The 21,888-nt window shown below is 39.9% G+C and overlaps 3 protein-coding genes across 3 annotated transcripts in view; 2 read left to right on the top strand and 1 right to left on the bottom strand.

Moving 5' to 3' along the window:
• The window catches only part of LOC131499605 (zinc finger protein 677-like), a 355,569-nt gene that overhangs the window by 79,190 nt on the left and 254,491 nt on the right, over positions 1-21,888 (top strand). The gene's annotated exons all lie outside the window — the stretch shown is intronic.
• LOC131499583 (zinc finger protein 665-like) overlaps positions 1-21,888 on the top strand; it is a 335,470-nt gene that overhangs the window by 78,658 nt on the left and 234,924 nt on the right. The gene's annotated exons all lie outside the window — the stretch shown is intronic.
• LOC131499588 (zinc finger protein 677-like) lies at positions 1,514-21,376 on the bottom strand. Its single transcript, XM_058707680.1, has 5 exons — positions 20,366-21,376; positions 18,415-18,520; positions 14,140-14,204; positions 7,858-8,011; positions 1,514-3,415 (listed from the first exon to the last, which is right to left on the bottom strand). Exons 3-5 carry the CDS (start codon positions 14,152-14,154, stop codon positions 1,722-1,724), a joined length of 1,863 nt encoding a protein of 620 aa, XP_058563663.1. The 5' UTR covers positions 14,155-14,204; positions 18,415-18,520; positions 20,366-21,376; the 3' UTR covers positions 1,514-1,721.

The following is a 21,888-nucleotide window of genomic DNA, read 5'->3' as shown; positions in this document are numbered from 1 at the left end:
TGTAGTGTTCACCAGTGTCCTGCTGACTTTCTGTCATTATTCTATCAATTATTGAGACAAGTCTCGAGCTGTAATTGTCAATTTGTCCGTTTTTCCTTTCAGTTCTATCATTTGATGGTTAACATATTTTGCAGCTATTCTTTGGTGGATATACACTCAGCATTGCAAAGTCACCTTGTTTGACCCGTCAATCATGTAATTTCCCCCTCTATCCTCAGTAATTTTGTTTTCTCTGAAATTTGTTCTATCTGATATTAATATAGACCTTCCTGCTTTCTTTTGATTGAGGTTTACATGGTATAAGTTATACTATTCTGTAGACATTGGGGCTCAGATAACTCTTTCATGTGTGAAGCTGTACTGTGCATTGTGGGATATTTAGCAGCATCGCCGGCCTGTACCCACTAGATACCAGTGGAACCACCGCAATGATGACATTAAAAATGTCCCCAGAACTTTGCAAATGCTCCCGAGGTGGGGGATGGTTTTCCCCCCTGTATATCAATTCCACCAATATAGAGATCAGGAAAGCAAAAGATACTACCATGCCACTTTGTTCTCAGCTGCATTTAACACAGTATTCCAAGAAAGACCTGATGTCAGAAGTGAATGACCTGATGTGCAAGTAGGATTTAAGGACGTAACTGTGCCTCATCTCTAGCGGGTAAAACTGACCATTAATAAATCCTTTGAGGGGCGCCTGGGTGGCGCAGTCGGTTAAGCGTCCGACTTCAGCCAGGTCACGATCTCGCAGTCCGTGAGTTCGAGCCCCGCGTCAGGCTCTGGGCTGATGGCTCGGAGCCTGGAGCCTGTTTCCGATTCTGTGTCTCCCTCTCTCTCTGCCCCTCCCCCGTTCATGCTCTGTCTCTCTCTGTCCCAAAAATAAATAAAAAACGTTGAAAAAAATTAAAAAAAAAATATTAAAAAAAAAAATGACCTTCATTACAAAGGTGTAATGTTTCTGTCCAGTATGAAGTCTTTGGTGTTTCCTGAGGTACAGAACTTGACACATATGTATGGTTTCCATGTTATGTGAATTTCTTCAAGGCCACAAAACACAACGTTGTAATTTTTTTAATCAGTGTTTTTAAATCACTGTTTACTGTCTTTTTAATCACTTGAAGTCTGTACCTCTTAATCCCATTAACCTTGTTTATCCCCCTCCCCAATTTCTACATTTTTAATAAACCTGATCACACTCATTACATCTGTAAGGCTTCCCTCTAATAATAATTATGTTCCATAAGGGATAATAAGCTTTGGATAAGCCTTGCCATACATCCATTTTGTGTGTTTTTTTCAGAGATTTGTTTCTGGTATCAGGTGAGGTGTGAACCCTGGTTATCAGCTTTCCCTCATACGTTAGTTCCACATGGTTCCTCTCCCTGATGGAATCTCTGAGGTTGAGTAAGGCTTGAACACTTGCTCATTTTATTTGTAAGGTTTGTTTCTATTATGAGTTCTTTGATGATCTGCAAAGCTTGAGCTTTGAATAAAAGCACTGCCACACATATTAGGTTTATACTTTATTTTCACAGTGTATTTTCTGATGCCTAGTAAGTTTTGCAAATCGAGTAAAAGCTTTGCCACACTCATTACCTTTACAAGGTTTCTCTCCAATATGGATTTTCTTATGCTGAATAAGATGTGAATGCTCCCTAAAGGCTTTGCCACTCAATACATTTGTATGGTTTCTCTCCAGTATAACTTCTCTCATGACTCTAAAGGTCTGAACGTTTGGTGAAAACCTTAGCATATTTATTACGTTTACAAGGTTTTTCTCCTGTATGAATTTGCTGATGTTCCACAAGGCTTGAATTTCGGGTAAAAGCCTTGTCACACACATTACATTTGTGTGGCTTCTCTCCAGTGTGCATTTTCCGATGCCTACTAAGCTTTGCAAATTGGGTAAAAGCTTTGCCACACTCATTACATTTGTAAGGTTTCTCTCCAGTATGGATTTTTTTATGTTGAGTAAGATTTGAGCGCTCAGCAAAGGCTTTGCCACACTCACTACATTTGTAAGGTTTCTCTCCAGTATGAGTTCTCTCATGACCCAAGAGGTGTGAACGTCTGATAAAAGCCTTATCACATTCACTACATTTATACGGTTTTTCTCCTGTATGAATCCTCTGATGTTCTATAAGGCTAGAACTTTGGATAAAAGCCTTGCCACATACATCACATTTGTGTGGTTTCTCTCCACGATGTGTATTCTGATGTCTAATGAGATGTGAGCACTGTTTAAAAGCTTTGCCACACTCATTACATTTGTAAGGTTTCTCTCCAGTATGGATTTTCTTGTGTTGAGTAAGATTTGAACGCTCAGAAAAGGCTTTGCTGCATTCATTACATTTGTAAGGTTTCTCACCAGTATGCACTCTCTCATGACTCCAAAGTTGTGAACGATGGATAAATGCCTTTCCACATTCATTACATTTGTAAGGTTTCTCTCCAGTATGCACTTTCTGATGATTTGCAAGGTTTGAATTTTGACTACAGACCTTGCCACATATGTTACATTTATATGGTTTCTCTCCTGTATGGACTCTCTGATGTCTGGTGAGGCTCAAAACCCTGTTAAAGGATTTGACACATTCATTACATTTGTAAGGTTTCTCTCCAGAATGGATTTTCATATGTCGAATAAGACGTGAGCGCTCAGAAAAGGCTTTGCCACAGTCATTACATTTATAAGGTCTCTGTCCAGAATGAATTATCTCATGACTCATGAGGTTTGAGCTTTTGCTAAAAACCTTCCCACATTCATTACATTTGTAAGATTTTCCTCTAGTGTATGCTCTCCTGGCTTGTGCACGTAATAAAGGATATTTAGAAATCTTCTTAGATTTATTCCAAATGTTTCTGGTACTGGGAGGAATTCTTTCAAGTGGTGAGACTGAGGAACCATTGCTGACAGACTTCTCAGTTGGATTACATTCATACATTTTCTCCTCACTATGAAATGTCTGCAGTTTGGGCAGATGTGCCTGAGAAATTAATCCAATTCTATTTTCCAAGCAGTTTATGTACTGGTTTCCAGCACCACTTCTGTTATTGTCCATTTTTAATAAATTCCTTATAAATGGTTCATCATGCATGAAATGCTGGTATGTACTGTTTCTTACAGAAACACCCTGCTTTTCAGGAAGAGTAACTGAGGACTGATTAACTTGCTGATCTTTTCTCCAAGTGAGATATTTGTCATGGGTCAAAGGCACTTCTTTGTAATTTCTTGCATCACATTGCCACTGACTTTCAAACTCATGCATATCTTCCCAGACTTCCTGGAGATCAAAATCTTTGATGCCATGACTTTCATTTCTCTCCAATAACACTAAGTGATAAAATTCGCCTTTATTAATGTCCTCTGTTGGTGATAATTCCTTGATTGCAAATCCAGCAGAAGTACTTCCTATCAAAGAGTTGGAAAGTAAATATTTTATAGCAAATTACATGATTACACACCAAAATACTTTACACTGAACACAGGAAGTTTCTCAAACATGGTCTTCAAACACTATTGCTAAATACAATGTTTTTAAGTTTCTTTTTAGAAATGTGGGGATAGTGCTTATACTTACACATCTATAGGAATATGATTGTGTTATTAAGTTAAAAGCCTGACCTTACAAACAGCACCTGATGTAGCAATAGACATAATACTGACTCATCCTGTAAGAACTTATACTATGGATATGAAGGACAAGTGGAAAACGTTCAACGGGGAGACAGTATAGTGTTGTAGGAAGATTGTAGGCTTACATCTATTTCAGTATTTGCTCTAAAAATTATCAAACTAAGTATCCCATGTCCATTTTTAGGTATATACTCCAAGGAATTAAATAATATATACATGTTCCAGGAGACACATACAAGAATTTTTTTTTGAAGTTTATTTAAAGACTGAGCTTGTGAATGGGGGACGGACAGGGAGAGAAAGAGAATCCCAAGAAGTCCTCACACTGTAAGCGCAATGTACAATGCGGGGCTCAAACTCAGGAACTATGAGATCATGACCTCAGCCAAAATCCAGAGTTAGACACTTAACAGTCTCAGCCACCCAAGTTCACCAAAATAATGTATCATTATATACAAAAGCTATGGCAAATCAAGTTAATGATATGTCTGTGACTAAAGCAGTAACTTAAAAAAAAAAGTATGCTTTCAAAATATAAAAAATACTCAGGTTAAAGAATGCCACAGGGGCGTCTGGGAGGCTCAGTCTGTTGAGTGCCCGACTTTGACTATGGTCATGATCGTACCGTTTATAGGTTCAAACCCTGCTTCAGGCTCTGTGCTGACAGCTTGGAGCCTGGATCCTGCTTCAGACACTGTCTCTCTCTCTCACCCGTACCCTGTTCATGCTCGCTCTCTCTCAAAAATAAATAAACATTAATAAAAAAGAGATAAATTTAATTGAGGTAAATATGTATTATAACAATGAGATATCACTACATGTGAGAATGGTGAAAATACAGAATGCTAACACCAAATACTAGTGTGAATGTGGAACAGTATGAACTCTCATTCATTGCTGATGGGAATGCAAAATGGTATGCCACTTTGGAAGACAGTTTGCCCTTTCTTAGAAAACTAAGTGTACTCTTAAATATGATCTAGCAATCACACTCCTTGGTATTCACACAAATGAGTTAAAAATTTATGTCCCCATAAAAACCTACACACGAAATAGAGGAATCCTAAAATGTGTATGGAACCACAAAAGACTGTGAAAGCCCAGAGCATCTTGAGAAAAAAAACAAACCTGGAGGCATCACATGCCCTGATTTCAAACTCCTTAATTACAAAGCTGTGGTAATTAAATCAGCAGGGTATTAGGGGCGCCTGGGTGGCTCAGTCGGTTAAGCATCCAACTTCGGCTCAGATCATGATCTCACAGTCTGAGTTCAAGCCCCACGTTGGGCTCTGTGCTGACAGCTCGGAGCCTGGAGCTTGCTGCAGATTCTGTGTCTCCCTCTCTCTGACCCTCCCCCATTAATGCTCTGTCTCTCTTTGTCTCAAAAATAAATAAATATTAGAAAAATTTTTTTAAATCAGCAGGGTATTAGCATAAAAATCGACACACAGATCACCAGAAAAGAGCTCAGAAATAAACCCACACACAGTCAATTAATTTACAACAAAGGAGACATGACTATACAATGCAGAAAGAACAATCTCTTTAGTAGACGGTTTGGGAAAACTGGACAGCCACAGGCAAAAGACTGAAACTCGACCACTGTCTAACGCCATACACAAAAAGTAACTCACAATGGATTAAAGACTTAAACCTAAGACCTGAAACCAAAAAATTACTGTAAGATAGGGGGTAATGAGTTCCTTGATAGAGGTCTAGGGAATGATGTGCTTTTTTTTTTCTTGTTGTTTTTGACTGCTGACAGCAAAAGAAAAAACAACAAATGCAGAAGTAAGTGGGACTACATCAAACTAAAAAGTGTCTGCACAGCAAAGGAAACACTTTTTCAACAAAATGAAAAGGCATCCTTAGTAAATAGGAGAAAATATTAGCAAATTAAGTATCTGATAAGGGCCTAATAATCCAAAACATAGACAAAAATCGCTCAAATAATCCAACTAGAGAAATGGGCAGAAGATCTGAATAGATATTTTCGAAGACCTAGAGATGGCCTAAAGGACCGTGAAAAGAGACTTAACGTCCATTCATCATCAGCGAAATGCAAACCAAAACCACAATATCACCTGACACCTATTGGAATGGCAGTTCTCAAAAAGACCAGAAATAACAAGTATTGCTGATAGGGTGGAGAATTTGTGCACTGTTAGTGGAGCCAAAATTGGTGTAGCCAAGAGAACTACCGTGTGATCCACCAATTTTACCTCTGAGTATGTATCTGAAGAAAACAAAACTACTAACTCGAAAAGATAGAAGCGTTCTGACGTTCACTGCAGCATCATTTACAGTAGCTGAGATACAGACACAATCTAAGTGTCCACTGATGGGTGAATGGGTAAAGTTGTGTATATATAACACAGTATGATCCAGCCATAAAAAAGAACAGAATCTTGCCATTTGTGACAACATGGATGGACCCTTGAGGACATTATGTTAAGAGGAATGAGTCAAAGACCAATACATTATGATTTCTCTTATGTGTGGAATCTTAAAAAAACAAAACAACCCCTCTTAGATACAGAGAACATAGTGGTGGTTATTAGAGGCAGGTATTGAGGGGATGGTGGCAGAAAAGGGTGAAGGTGATTAAAACGTTTAAAAAAAAAATGAGGGATGCCTGGCTGGCTCAGTGAGTAGAGCATGCAACCCTTGATCCTGGGGTTGTGAGTTCAAACTCCACGATGGGTGCAGAGTTTACTTAAAAACAAAACAAAAATTGCTGCTGCCGCTTGAGTTCCTAAAACAATAAAAAGAAAACAAAACAAAACCAAGCCCCCCAAAATATCAATATGGTACTTTCTGTATACCAGGAATACAATACACATCTATGGAAAGATACAAGTTCTTCCCACAGAGAAGCTCGCTAGAGATATCAGTAAGCTGTGCTGTACTTACACTATATCTAATTTTGGATTTTCACTTTTTGGAATTATCCAAATCATGACTTCTTCCTAATTAATGCACAAGCATCCAACCTCAAGAAGCCAGGATGGCCCAGGAAAGAAAGAGATAAACTTTAGCTCTACTTTATTAGACAGATACTAGGTTTTGTTTGTCTCCTGAGAAGTTCTCCCAGGGATACAAAATGGAAACGGAAAGTGAATAGGTCCTGGGGTCTGCACTACAGAGGCCTCAGCTCAGTCCTACTCAAACCAAGGCACCAGTATGGTCAGAGGGGCCAGGTGCTATCAGTTGTAGGTCCTATCAGTGGGAGTTTAAACTTCTACACATGTGACTTACTCATTTGAATACCAGAATGAGAAGTGTGTATGGGTGGGGAAGGATTTCCTCTGACAGCTCCTAAGAATAAACTTGTATTTTCCCACAAATTGTTCCCAAACAATATTTACTGGAGCAGCTTACTCTCTGCTCATCTGAGCTCTGACTTGTGCTCACATTCCCATACATTCCCTGAATGTTCCCCTATATTCACTTCACTTTCCACAGTCCAGGGCTCTTTTCTCTGGAAACAGGTGATGGGGATGATATTCAGCTCAGGAAGAGATTTCCAGTTAAAAGAAAAACGGAACATGATCTGCTTTACTCTTCCAGAACACATGCCCAGCACTTTGTTCAGCAAAGAAAAGAAGAAAGGACATTCATTATATGTGGGTGAAAATTAATCAACTGACTACTTGAATGCTTAAGGAGTATTTTAAGTATGCAGAGATCTGGTTCTTTTCTAAGAACCACTGAATAAAAAGCACAAGGGTAAGACCACAGAATCAGAGATTTAAATAAATTCACCATAACGTTTCCTTTCCCCCCCAATTTTAAATAACGTTATTCTCTCTAAGCCTTGTCTTTAAAGAGGTCAGAGAAACTGGACTTTGCTAGGAATTTAAGGGTTTTAGGTCCTATTCCCCAGACTCCGAGATTTTTACTTAGATTCTAGTTAGTTAGCAGAGTGTAGTACTGGTTTCAGGAGTAGAATTCAGTGATTCTTCACTTACATAGAACACCCATCACCAGTTCCCTCCCTTTAGCTTCTCTGACTGCTAAGTTCTGCAACCACCTAAACAAGCAGGAATGCAGAACTTCGAAGGAAAGGGAAGTTAGAGTCCACTTGCCACATTACGAAGCCTTTCCACTCTCAATCAAAACGGCTGCAATCAGTCCTTTCAAGAATAGGGATGTGAAACTCCTATGATCAAGTCAGGGCCTCTCAAGAAACTGCAAAGTCACGTAAAATTAACTACCGACTTCTGGAGGGAAGTTATCTTCACCCAGGGAGACCAGGTTCCTGTAGTTCTCCAACATCACGTCCCTGTACAAGGCCCTCTGAGCGGGGTCCAGGCACTCCCACTCCTCCTGAGAGAATTCTATGGCCACATCCCCGAATGTCAGCCGTCCCTGAAATGAAAACACACTTCACCAAGTGAACACGGAAAATGTTCTTATTTTGACACAAATGAGAGAAGCAAAATTATACTTGGCTGGAGTGAGTGTTCTTTTACCCATGTAAGATAATTTGAAGAGCAGATAACATAAAATTAGCCATTTTAAAGTACCATTCAGTGACATTTAGTGCATTCACAATGTTGCACAAACATCACGTCTCATCCCCAAAGGAAATCCTTTACCCATTAAGCAGGTACTTCCTAGTCCCCAGTCCCTGGCAACCACTAGTGCTTTGTCTCTATGGATTTGCCAATTTTGGATCTTTTCATGTAAAGGAAAGGTATCAAAAATGTGACCTTTGGCATCTGCCTTCTTTTACATAGAATCGTTTGGGGTTCATCCATGATATAATAGCATCAGTGGTCCATTTCCTTTCTTCTGTTTGCAGAGTATTCCATTGCAGGACTAGACCATTTTCACTCAACTACTGATGGGTATTTTGTTATTACCTTTGCTGATGTTAATAAGTTGCTATGAACTTTCTAGTACAAGTTAAGTGTTTGGATACCTGTTTTCAATTCTTTTCGTTTGTACCTAGCTGTGCAATTACGAGGTCACATGGTTTAATTTTTTTCAGAATCTTCCACAAGCTCTTTCACAGCAGCTATGTTTTCACAGCAACGTGTCATGATTCGAATTTCTCTACATCTTTATTTTTGTAGTTGTGGTTGTTTTACAATAGTCATCCTAGTGGGTGTGAAAGGATACCTCATTGTGGTTTTAATTTTGCATGTTACTAATTGACTACTTTCATGGAACATCTCTTCATGTGCTGGTTTCATTTGTGTACCTTCTATGGAGAAATGTCTATTAAAATCTTTTGACCATTTTTTAAGTTGGGCTCTTTGTATTTTGGTTGTTGAGTTGTACAAGTTCTTCCTTTATGCTACTAGACCCTTCATAGATATGTGATTGGCAGATTATTTCCTCCAATTTGGTAGATTGTTTCACTTATGTGATAATGTCCTTCAGTGCACAGACATGATTAATTCTGATGATGACCAATTTATTTTCTTTGTCTTTTCCTCTTTTGCTTTTGGGGTCATGGATAAAAATCCAGTGCCAACCCTAAGGTCATAAAGACTCAACCCTATCTTTTCACTTAAGACTTTTATAGTTTTAGCTCTTACATTTAGTCTTTGATTAATTCTGAATTGATTTCCTTATATGGTACAAGGTAGTTTCAATTTCATTCTCACACAGATATCTAGTTGTGCCAGTACCATTTAAGAGACTATTGTTTTCCTACTGTCTGTTTTTGGCACACTTGTGAAAAAGGAATGGATTGCAGATGTATGGGTTTATTTGTGGATGCTCAGTTCTATCACTTTGATCTACATTTCTAGCCTCTGATGAAATTACAGATTTGATTACTCCAAGTGACTGTAGTGAGATTTATGTTGGGAATTGTAGGCACTCCAATTTTGTACTTTCTCACATTTCTTTTGGTTATTTGGCATCCTTACCAATTCAATATGAGTTTTAGAATCGGGATTCCCATTTGTGTAAAACACGCTGTTGTGATTTTGCTGAGGACTGCATTATTCTTTGTATTGCTCTGGAGAGGACTCCCACTTTATGGTCTTCCAATCCACAAACACAGGATATCTTGACATTTATTTAGGTTTTCTTTAATCTTCCTCAGTAACTTTTTGGTTTTCACTGTGTATAAATCTTCCATTCTCATGGTTAAATCTATCTCCATTTGTTTTCTTGCTCTTGTAAATGAAACTGTTTACTTACTTTCCATTGGTTGTAACTGCATGGAAATGCAACTGAATTTTGAGTGTTGGCATTGTATTTTGTAACTTCCATCAATACACTGTCTCTAAGTTTGAGGATTCTTTATTTCTAAATACAAGATCATGTATGCTATGAATAAAGCTAGTTTGATTTCTTTCCCAATTTTGACACATTTTATATTTCCTCTGTATTTTCTCTGGTTAGAACCTCCAGTAGAGTGTTGATTTGTGGTGGCAAAATGGGGCACACCTGTTTTGTTGTTGGTAAGAGGGGGAAGTTTCCAGTTGTTCACCACTGAGTGTGTTGTTAGCCACGGAATTTTCATAATGACCTTTTTCACACTGAGCAAGTTCCTTTCCACTCCTAATGTTTGAGTTTTTGTTGGATGCAGTGTCTGACTCTGGATTTCAGCTAAGGTCATGATGTCACAGTTTATGAGTTTGAACCCTGCATCAGGCTCTGCGGTGATAGTGTGGAGCCTGGTTGAGATTCTCTCTCTCTCTCTCTCTCTCTCTCTCTCTGCCCCTCCCTCACTCACTCTCTCAAAATAAATAAATAAAAACTTAAAAAAAAATGTGAGCCATTGTAAACACAGAGTGGAATCATTTAATACAATTCCTTTGTGTTTTATTGAAGAGTTGAATTTATGCACATTTCAAGTTACTACTGGTTAAGAATTACTTCTAACATCTGCTGCTTGTATGTCTACTATTTTCTTTCGTAATTCCTCCCTTCATTGGATGTCTGTATTTGTGTGCGCATACTATTTTGACTGCCTTTGTATTGATTTTTCTGTATATTTCCCAGTAATTTTCTGAGTGGTTATCCTGGGGATTGCAGTTTTTACATATTAGGCTACTAATATTTGAATTTCAGTTGATACTAACTTAGCTTTAATAGCATACTAACAAGCCTGTTATACAACCTTTATCTTGTCAAAAACTACTTCTTCATAAAAGATATGAACAGATGTTTCATACACTCAAGAGCAGATTTTTATTATTGTTTTACACATTTGTCTTTTTTCTAAAAATTTTTAATGTTTTTATTTATTTTTGAGAGAGAGAGAGACAAGAGCATGAGCAGGGGAGGGGCGGAGAGGGAGACGCAGAATCCGAAGCAGGCTCCAGGCTCTGAGCTGTCAGCACAGAGCCCAACACAGGGGTTGAACACACAAACTGCGAGATTATGACCTGAGCCGAAGTCGGATGCTTAACCGACAGAGCCACCCAGGCGCCCCTACACATTTGTCTTTTAAGACACACAGGAAAAACTGAGTTAGAAAACAAAAATAAATTAATACTGGCTTTTATATTCACTTATGTAGTTATCTTTACTAGTGTTCTTTATTTGTTCCTATGGCTTCGAGGTACCACTAATTTCCACCCATTTCAGCCTGAAGAACCCATTTGGCATTTGATGTAAGTTAAGTCTGTAAGTGTGAACTCCCTCAGCCTTTGTTCACTTAGGAGTCTCTTAATTTCACTATCAATTTTGAAGTATAGTTTGCCTGATAATGAATTTCTGGTAGATTTTGTTTTAATCTTTCAAACTTTATGTCATGAGAATGCTTCCTGGCCTCCACAGTTTCTAATGAGAAACACGCTGTTAAACTTATTCAGAATCCCGGTACCTGAGAAGTTTCCATCTTGCTATGTTCCACATTCTCTTTTTGTCTTATAAAAGTTGAATGATTATGTGACTGCCAGAGATCTCCACGCATTTGACCTAGTTCAAGTTCACTGCGTTTTTTTGGATGTGTAGGTTGTATTTGATAAACATGGGAGGTTTTCAGCTCTTCTTTCTTCAAATATTCTTTCTGCCTTTCCTTCTAGAACCCCTATTACGTTTGTATCAGTATTCGTTATAATGTCCCAAAGGTTTCTTGGTCTCTGGCCATTCTTCTTCCTTTCTTCCCTTTTATTCAGCTTTTTTCCCCTTTCTTCTCCTCACATTTGATAATTTCAATTAATCTATGTTTAGGTTTATGGATTCTTATTCTTTTTGACCATCTGCTGATGAACCCTCTAGTGGTTTTCAATTTTGGTGTTTATACTTTCTTAACTCCAGAATTTTTTTTTTTTTTTTAACATTTATTTATTTTTGAGACAGAGACAGAGCATGAACGGGGGAGGGTCAGAGAGAGAAGGAGACACAGAATCCGAAACAGGCTCCAGGCTCTGACCGGTCAGCACAGAGCCCGATGCTGGGCTCGAACCCATGGACCAGACTGTGAGATCATGACCTGAGCCGAAGCTGGACGCTCAACCGACTGAGCCACCCAGGCGCCCCTTAACTCCAGAATTTCTATTCCATCCCTGTACTGTTATTTCTTTGTCTTTAATGACATTTTCTATCTGTTGAAACATTGTTCTCCTACTTCTCAGTTCTCTTCCATGTTTTCCTTTAGCTGAGGATGTTCAAGACAGTTGATTTAAAATCTTTATTTAATAAGTGGAATGTCTCTGCCTCCTCAGAAAGACCATCATTAACCTGCTAATCTTCCTTAACAGATGTACAATCTTAAGATATCCTTAGATGTCTGTAGTGACATCAGCCTACTCAGAAAGAGCCATCATGGCATTCTTTAAAACATTCCTTAAAGGACCCAAGTACCTTCATTTAGAGAATGCGCCAATGAGGATCTAAAATAGCAGTTATCTCCATGTTTTTTTTTTTTTTTTTTTAAATGTATTTTATTTTATTTTTTGGACAGAGAGAGACAGAGCATGAGCGGGTGAGGGGCAGAGAGAGAGGGAGACACAGAATCTGAAACAGGCTCCAGGCTCCGAGCCATCAGCCCAGCCTGACGCGGGGCTCGAGCTCACGGACCGCGAGATCGTGACCTGGCTGAAGTCGGACGCTTAACCGACTGCGCCACCCAGGTGCCCCTCCATGTTTACTAAGATGAAAACAACTTCCATTTATATGGTATGTAAATATTTCAATTTGCAGAATAAAATATGATTAAACATTTATTGAAGAATATATTCTAATATCACATTACAATATTTAAATGATTTTTTAGAAGATTTGCACTAAAAAAACAGGTTCCTGATGAAGACAATCAGTGATGCTGAAAGATATGACACGGAAGGCGACATTTTACTTCTTAGTTTCTAAATTGCATCACTGCGTGGAACTGAACCAGAAAAATATATACTAGAGTGGGTTAGTGCAAAAATAATAATAAAATTTAACAATAATTTGCAAAATGACAATTGAGCACCAGCCTCTCCGATGATACAAAGTTCTGCTCCTATGTCTGGCTAAATTATAAACAGTTTTATCTAAAAGATGTGCAGCGTGTACGAGTTCCTAAAAGAACACCATGGTCTTTATGTGATGGATGTGCTATAAATAATTTAAAGAACACTTCCTGAGGTTAGCTAGGGAAATACTGTAATGGGATCAGGAGTAACTTACTACATCACCTGCAGGAAATTACATTCCATCTGACGTCAATATACTAATGTACTTTGATGACAAACTCCACCTCCTGACCCAAACCCTTTGCTTCTTACACACACAATGATTACTGATTGTTTTCTACACATTCACGTCTGTAAGATCTTGTTTCCATCACGTTTACCATGTGTGTAATATCTTGTGAGCTCAATAAATACAGAGATCCCCTGTTCGGGGATCTTGTCTCCTCCTGGACATTAGCCTCGCTCATGTTCCATTCTGCGTCTGTCTCTGGTTGGACAAGACAGAACTCCAGACTCATACGCTGTGACACTGTTAGAGCAGCAGGTTGATTCTACAGTTGAAAACTAATTATGTTAATAAAACACCCTCTATATTTCTTATTTCTACTTTGAACTTCCCATTCTATTCCAAAGTATTAATATTGCGCAGTCAGAAGCACAATGACCCATCTTTACCATCAAAAGGTGTTTGTAAAAACAGACGAAACAATTTCCGTCAAACGTATTTTCCAGGGTTTATCATGTACTTGTGTACATTAATACATTGCTTACATATGTAATCTCTTTAATCCTGGTTTATATGACCTGAAAGGGCACTCAGAAGGGACCTCTGAAGAATTCTTACTGCCCAACCTCACAGACACCACAGAGCCTATTTCCCATCTCTAGTTCTTGACTGTGAAGAAAACCCTTCACAGGATGACCACCTAAAAGGAGCATCTTCCCAAGTTCCACATCACTGGGTCACAGTGAGATGGAATCTGCACGGAGAGGAGAGGAGACTGGGAGAAGGCTCTGGGTGTGAGTAAACAATTTAGGCAGGACATCTTGGAGACAGAGAAGATTAACAAGTCCAAAGTGTGACACATTAGGAAAAGGAACAATCAACGAAAAAAAGAATTTTACCTGGAAAAGAGCCATTCCTTCTTTTTTCCCTCTTCTTCTAGTCTTCTTTCTCAGGTAAGGTTATACTGTGTGACAAAAGGTATGTTGTTTAACGTTTAGAATCAACATAACCCCTTCCTCTGCCACAGTATACATAAGGAGAGAAACTTACTGTTGGAAAAAGTCCTTTCCTGCCCACTGCAACAGGAGGATGCAGGGACAATAATGTCCTATGTGGTGGCCAACAAGTGCATTTTTTACCCACTTCTTCACGAAGGCCTCCCCTACTGCTCAAATTTACACTCCACTGCAACTGCATTGTCTTGTCTGCCTGGCACTTGGCCAAATGGAATGGCCTCTTTCAAGATCTTGGCTCCTCCCTAGGCAGCCAGCATCCAAGGAATGGTTGATGCAGTACACAGAAGCCAGTACATTCCATCAATATGGACCAGCCCTTAAGGGCCACCCCAGCTCCAGAGTTCCCTGGTAGCAATACTGAGAAGTTTAGATCTTTGTCCTGATAGTGATGGGAAGCCTGTAAAAGGGTTTAATGTCAAAGGTTGACACAATCAAATGTTTAAGATTTAGCCAGGATAAACAGAGAGGGTGGAGCTGACAGAGGCATGTCCCTGTCTCTGAGGCTATGCTCCTGCCTCTTAGTGGTTTTCAATATTTTTGGAACTGGTCACATTGTGAACTCCAATTGTAACTGCACACCCTCTCCCAGAAAGCTGCCAAAAACAAACACCCGCAGGGTGAATTGGTATCATCCAATCTGTGGAGAGCCTGAACAAATCAAAAAGGCCCCCGAGTCACAGCACTGGACAGATTATCTGATCTAAAAGTCAACAAGGAAACAATGGCTTTGAATGACACACTGGACCAGATGGACTGAACAGATATATTCAGAACATTTCATCCTAAAGCAGCAGAATATACATTCTTCTCCAGTGCACATGGAACGTTCTCCAGAATAGACCACATAATGGGACACAAATCAGCCCTCAGCAAGTACAAAAAGATTGAGATCATACTGTGCATATTTTCAGACCACAACGCTATGAAACTCGAAATCAGCCCCAAGAAAAAATTTGGAAACGTAACAAATACCTGAAGACTGAAGAACATCCTACTAAAGAATGAAAAGGCTAACCAAGAAGTTAAAGAGGAAATTACAAAGTATATGGAAGCCAATGAAAATGATAACACCACAACCGAAACCCTCTGGGACGCAGCAAAGGAGGTCATAAGAGGAAAGTATATAGCAATCAAGGCCTTCCTGAAGAAGGAAGAAAGATCTCAGATACACAACCTAACCATATGCCTTAAAGAGCTAGAAAAAGATCAGCAAATAAAACCCAAAACCAGCATAAGACAGGAAATAATAAAGACTGGAGGAGAAATTAATGCTATCAAAACCAAAAAAACCAGTAGAACAGATCAATGAAATCAGAAGCCATATGCCATATGCCATAAAATGGGCAATGTGGAAGAAATGGACAAATTCCTAGAAACATATACACTACCAAACCTGAAACAGGAAGAAATAGAAAATTTGAACAGACCCATAACCAGTAAGCAAATTGAATTAGTCATCAAAAATCTCCCAAAAAACAAGAGTCCAGGGCCAGATGGCTTTCCAGGGGAATTCTACCAAACATTTAAGGAAGAGTTAACACCTATTCTCTTGAAGATGTTCCAAAAATAGAAATGGAAGGAAAACTTTCGAACTCATTCTATGAAGCCACCATTACCTTGATTCCAAAACCAGACGGAGACCCCACTAAAAAGGAGAACTACGGACCAATTTCCCTGATGAACATGGATGCAGAAATTCTCAACAAGATAGTAGCCAACCGGATCCAACAATACATTAAAAAAATTATTCACCACGACGAAGTGGGATTTATACCTGGGAGGCAGGGCTGGTTCAATATCTGCAAAACAATTAACGTGATTCATCACATCAATAAAAGAAAGGACAAGAACCATATGATTCTCTCAACAGGTGCAGAGAAAGCATTCAACAAAATACAGCATCCTTTCTTGATAAAAACCCTCAAGAAAGTAGGGATAGAAGGATCATACCTCAAGATCATAAAAGCCATATATAAATGACCCAAAGCTAATTATCATCCTCAATGGGGAAAAACTGAGAGCTTTCCCCCAAAGGTCAGGAACAAGACAGGGATGTCCACTCTCGCCACTGTTATTCAACATAGTACTGGAAGTCTTAGCCTCTGCAATCAGACAACACAAAGAAATAAAAGGCATCCAAATCGGCCAGGAGGAGGTCAAACTTTCACTCTTTGCAGATGACATGACACTCTATATGGAAAACCCTAAAGATTCCACCAAAAAACTGCTAGAACTGATTCATGAATTCAGCAAAGTTGCAGGATATAAAATCAATGCACAGAAATCGGTTGCATTCCTATTCACCAACAATGAAGCAACAGAAAGAAATCAAGGAATCAATCCCATTTACAATTGCACCAAAACCCATAAAATACCTAGGCATAAATCCAACCAAAGAGATGAAAAACATATACACTGAAAACTACAGAAAGCTGATGAAAGAATTGAAGAAGACACAAAAAAATGGAAAAAGATTCCATGCTCCTGGATAGGAAAAACAAATATTGTTAAAATGTTGATACTAACCAAAGGAATCTACATATTCAATACAATCCCTACCAAAATAACACCAGCATTCTTCGCAGAGGTAGAACAAATAATCCTAAAATTTGTATGGAACCAGAAAAGACCCCAAATAGCCAAAGCAATCTTGAAAAAGAAAACCAAAGCAGGAGGCATTACAATCCCAGACTTCAAGCTATACTACAAAGCTGTAGTCATCAAGACAGTATGGTACTGGCACAAGAACAGACACTCAGATCAATGGAACAGAACAGAGAACCCAGAAATGGACCCACAAATGTATGACGGACTAATCTTTGACAAAAGCAGGAAAGAATATCCAATGGAATAAAGACAGTCTCTTCAGCAAATGGTGCTGGGAAAACTGGACAACGACATGCAGAAGAATGAACCTGGACCACTTTCTTACACCATACACAAAAAGAAACTCAAAATGGACAAAAGACCTCAATGTAAGACAGGAAGCCATCAAAATCCTTGGGAAGAAAGCAGGCAAAAACCACTTTGATCTTGGCCGCAGCAACTTCTTACTCAACCCGTCTCTGGAGGCAAGAGAAACAAAAACATAAATGAACTGTTGGGACCTCATCAAAATTAAAAGCTTCTGCACAGAGAAGGTAACAATCAGCAAAACTAAAAGGCAACTGATGGAATGGGAGAAGATATTTGCAAACGACAAATCAGATAAAGGGTTAGTATCCAAAGTCTATAAAGAACTTATTAAACTCCACACTCAAAAAACAAATAATCCAGTGAAGAAATGGGCAAAAGACATGAATAGACACTTCTCCAAGGAAGACATCCAGATGGCCAACCGACACATGAAAAAATGCTCATCATCAGGGAAATACAAATCAAACCCACCATGAGATACCACCTTACACCTGTCAGAATGGCTAACATTAACAACTCAGGCAACAACAGATATTGGTGAGGATGCGGACAAAGAGGATCTCTTTTGCATTGTTGGTGGCAATGCAAGCTGGTGCAGCCATTCTGGAAAACAGTATGGAGGTTCTTCAAAAAATTAAAAATAGAACTACCCTATGACCCAACAATTGCATTACTAGGCATTTAGGCACGGGATACAGGTGTGCTGTTTCAAAGGGACACATGCACCCCCATGTTTACAGCAGCACTATCAACAATAGCCAAGTATGGAAAGAGCCCAAATGTCCATTGATGGATGAATGGATAAAGAAGATGTGGTATACATATATATATATACAATGGAGTATCACTCGGCAATCAAAAAGAATGAAATCTTGCCATTTGCAACTATGTGGATGGAAGTGGAGGGTATTATGCTAAGTGAAATTAGTCAGAAAAAGACAAAAATCATATGACTTCACTCATATGAGGACTTTAAGAGACAAAACAGATGAACATAAGGGAAGGCAAACAAAAATAATATAAAAACAGGGAGGGGGACAAAACATAAGAGACTCATAAGTATGGAGAACAAACGAGGTTACTGGAGGCATTGTGGGAGGGGGGATGGGCTAAAAGGGTAAGGGGCACTAAGGAATGTACTCCTGAAATCATTGTTGCCACTATATGCTAACTAATTTGGATGTAAATTTAAAAAAATGAAATTAAAAAAAAAAGGCAAAGGAAGAATTGAGCCCTTCTTACCTAACTGCTTGAGCTGGGGTATCAATCTTCTCCTGCTGGCCTGGATCCTCATTCACAGGCCTTCAGACTGACTGAGTTACACCACTGGCTCTCCTGGATCTCCAGCCTGCAGATGGCAAATTGAGGAACTTCACAACCTCCCTAATTGTGTAAAGCAATTGCTCATAATACCTCCTTTCCTAAATATATCCTATTGGTGACCTTCTATCTGTTAAACTTGCTAAACTTATTTATTAATTCTCGTAAGTTTTTTCTGCAAATACTTTTAGAATTTCCACACACACATCTGTAAGTAATGAAACACTTATTTCTTCCTTTTCAATCTTTGTAAGATCCGGTTCTCTTTCTTCATTGTTTTTAAGTTTATTTATTTATTTTGAGAGAGATGGAGATGGCACGAGCGGGGGAGGGGCAGAGAGAGAGGGAGAGAGAGAGAATCCCAAGCAGGTCCAGCACTGTTGTCACAGAGCCTGATGTGGGGCTCCAACTCAGGAAACTGTGGGATCACAACCCGAGCCCAAACTGAAGAGTCTGACACTTAACTGACAGAGCCACCCAGGCACCCTGATCTGTTTTTCTTTCTTAGTTTATCTTCTAAAACACCCAGTTCAAGTGTGATTAGAAATGGTAACACAGACAACCAGTTCTCATTTGTCATCTTAGAGGGAAAGGTTCCAATATTTCACTATTAACATGCCTTGTGTTGGGAATGTTTTAAAACCCTTTATCTAATTAAGAAACTTTCCTTCAATTCCTAGTTTTCCAAGATTTTTTCACACATGAATAAGTGTTGAATTTTATCAAAGATGTTTTTCTGCCTCTATTCTGATGATCATATAGTCTTCTTTTCTGTTAATGTAATGGATTACATTATTGCCTTTGAAATGTTAAACCATTCTTTTATTCCTAAAATAAATCCAACTTGTTTGTGAAAAAAGAAAGAAGTCTGAGTTGAGTGAGCAGAACTGGATGTAAGTAAATTCTGAAATGGTGGCCTGGACAGGTTGAAGTAGAAAGGGCTTGTCCTAATTCCAGATTACCTTTCATACTCATAAACAAGAGAAGCTTCTCTTTTATGGGTTTAATCAAAGTCAAGCATTTAATTCCTCTTTCCCAGAAAAACTGTATGACATTACAAATAGTTACTAGTCCTGGAAAACATGAAAAACGGTCACCTGTGGGGTTGAGCTCTGAGCAATCATGAAAGGATGGGCAGTGTTGGAACAAAGTTCCACATCAATCCAGCCCACCCATCAACTTCTTTACAGAAAAGATAAAGGGGCCTTGGGGGTATCATCTACTTATTTGGAGATATCAGCTCACTGCTCGGTAATTTAAAAACTGACTTAAGGGAAGAAGAGAGCTGTTGAATATTAAATTAGCACACTAAAGTAGGTTTAAGGTAGTGTTAAAAGATTATCAACATCCTTAACGGATGTGTAATGAAATACTATAAAGTTATTTGCCAGACATCCAAGAATACTTCGAATATATGATAGAGTAGAAAGCATGTAAAACTCATAATCTGAACGATAAAATTAAGAGGTAAAATAATCTGGAAATTAAAAAGCTATCCAATGGATTATGATATTAAAGATAAAGAGGATACATCAAATTTAGAAAAGAATGCCATGAGCCATAAAAAAGGGGGGACAGAAACAGTACTGTTAATAATGGCCCCTGTAAAAAGCACCATGTGGTTACAGAAAGTCTTCCCTCATTGACTGACTGAGCTAGGCCTCTGCCCTCTAGATGAGTAGGGGTTGCAAATGGCATTATCTTCCGATGCAATACTTAGAAAGGGCAGATGCCTCAAACACCAGGTGTCACAACTCACAATATCTCCTGCATAACTGGAACAATTCACCAAATTTTAGATGAATGAGGTCATAGGGCCACAAATCAGTACGTCACGACGTAACATCCCATACCCAATCAATTCAGTACTCACCAGAGTTTGGGTCCTGTGCTTTGGCCCAGACCACTACGTGTTTTGTTCTCTGTATAAGTCTCTCTGTGTCCTTGTTTTTCTTCTGTCCTTTGGTCCATTTTCCGTTTCCCTCCCTCGCTATTCCTCCTCCAACCGTGTGACCCCACTCTGCTGCAGCCTCTGTTTCAATCCCCGCCGTTCTTCCTCCCCACACCTTCTGATGACCCTCTAACTCCGCAGATTTCTGCGTCTTTCCCCGCCGTGTGTGTCCCCTCTTTGCCCTCCCTGTGGCGGGGCGAACGGCCTGCATCCACCTCACTAGTGACGACTGGGCCCGACACAGTTGGGGGATGGGGTCGGGGGGAGACTCGGGAATCACAGAAAGGTTCTGAGCAGGAACGTAACCGGCAGAGATATCGGGATCTGCAGGACCACGGGCAGAAAGGCTGGGCCCGAATCCGCCTCAGAGCGATTTACGCCGGAAACGACGGCAGACCCCCGGGACCCGCCCCGAGCGAAAGAAGTCGGAACTTCTTACAGCCACGCCGCAAGAGGGGAGAGGGAGGAGACGGTTCAAGAACTTTACCTTACCAGCCGACCCCGAAACCTGGGGTGGAGGCGGGCACTAAAGAGCGCGACCGCTGGTGTGAACCAGAAAAATGGAGACTCACTCAACCGAGAGCGCACGTTGCTCTGCGGGATCAGCTTCCGGGGCTGCAGAAAATCGCGCAGGCGCGTTCGTGGCGAGGCGGTGCCAAGGCAGGTAAAGGACGTGTTGGTTGGGGGCGGGGCCTGGGCGCGCAGGGTGGTACCCCGTTTGCCAATCTCCTCGTCACGTCGGCCAGTCTGTTTGTCCTTCCTGTCTGGCGTTTTCTGGTTCTGCTTCTGCTTTTGGATCCCTTCCAGACCCGCTGGTGTACTTTGGAGCCAGGCTGGGTACAACCTCAGGGAACGTAAGGCCGCTTGTGTTGGGAGCGGCGGTATTTGACAAGCTGAGCCCGGTGCTCGGGGAAACTTCTGTAGCGAGCAGTGGAGACGCGCGTCCAGCGGCAGGCGGAGCAGTGCGGGAACCTGGGGTCAGGGGTCCTCACGGGACGATTGAGACCCGGACGTGACAGCTCCTTCTTTAATGAAGCAAACGCCGGGATGGTCAGTGTCGGTGATGGACGCTAAATGCAAAAACTCTTCTCTGGGGAATGTGCAGTTTGGTATTAGCTCCCATCAAAGTTTTCCCCTGAATGGTCACTTCTAATTAGCTGGACTGTGTTCCCTGACCTTCCCCTCTGGGCCCTGGGCGGTGGGGGATGAAGCCTGGCATGTTCCTTTAAAGGAACAAACATTTCTGCCTCTATGGGAGTTCATTAATTTAATCTCTGTTTTTAAATTTGATATTGGAATCCACACCTCTCGAGAGGAAGTATAAATCCAAACGCCTTTGAGACCTACCAGATGGCACATGTATTTGCTTAAGCCCTTATTGCTAAATATCATTGCAATTGCATTTTTAATAATCTTTCTTCTGTTATTTGGAAGGCTATTTTTTC

Source organism: Neofelis nebulosa, chromosome 17, assembly GCF_028018385.1.
Source record: "Neofelis nebulosa isolate mNeoNeb1 chromosome 17, mNeoNeb1.pri, whole genome shotgun sequence".
Classification (NCBI taxonomy): domain Eukaryota; kingdom Metazoa; phylum Chordata; class Mammalia; order Carnivora; family Felidae; genus Neofelis; species Neofelis nebulosa.
Note: the sequence above shows the minus strand (reverse complement) of the source record. Positions and strands in the feature narration are given on the sequence as shown.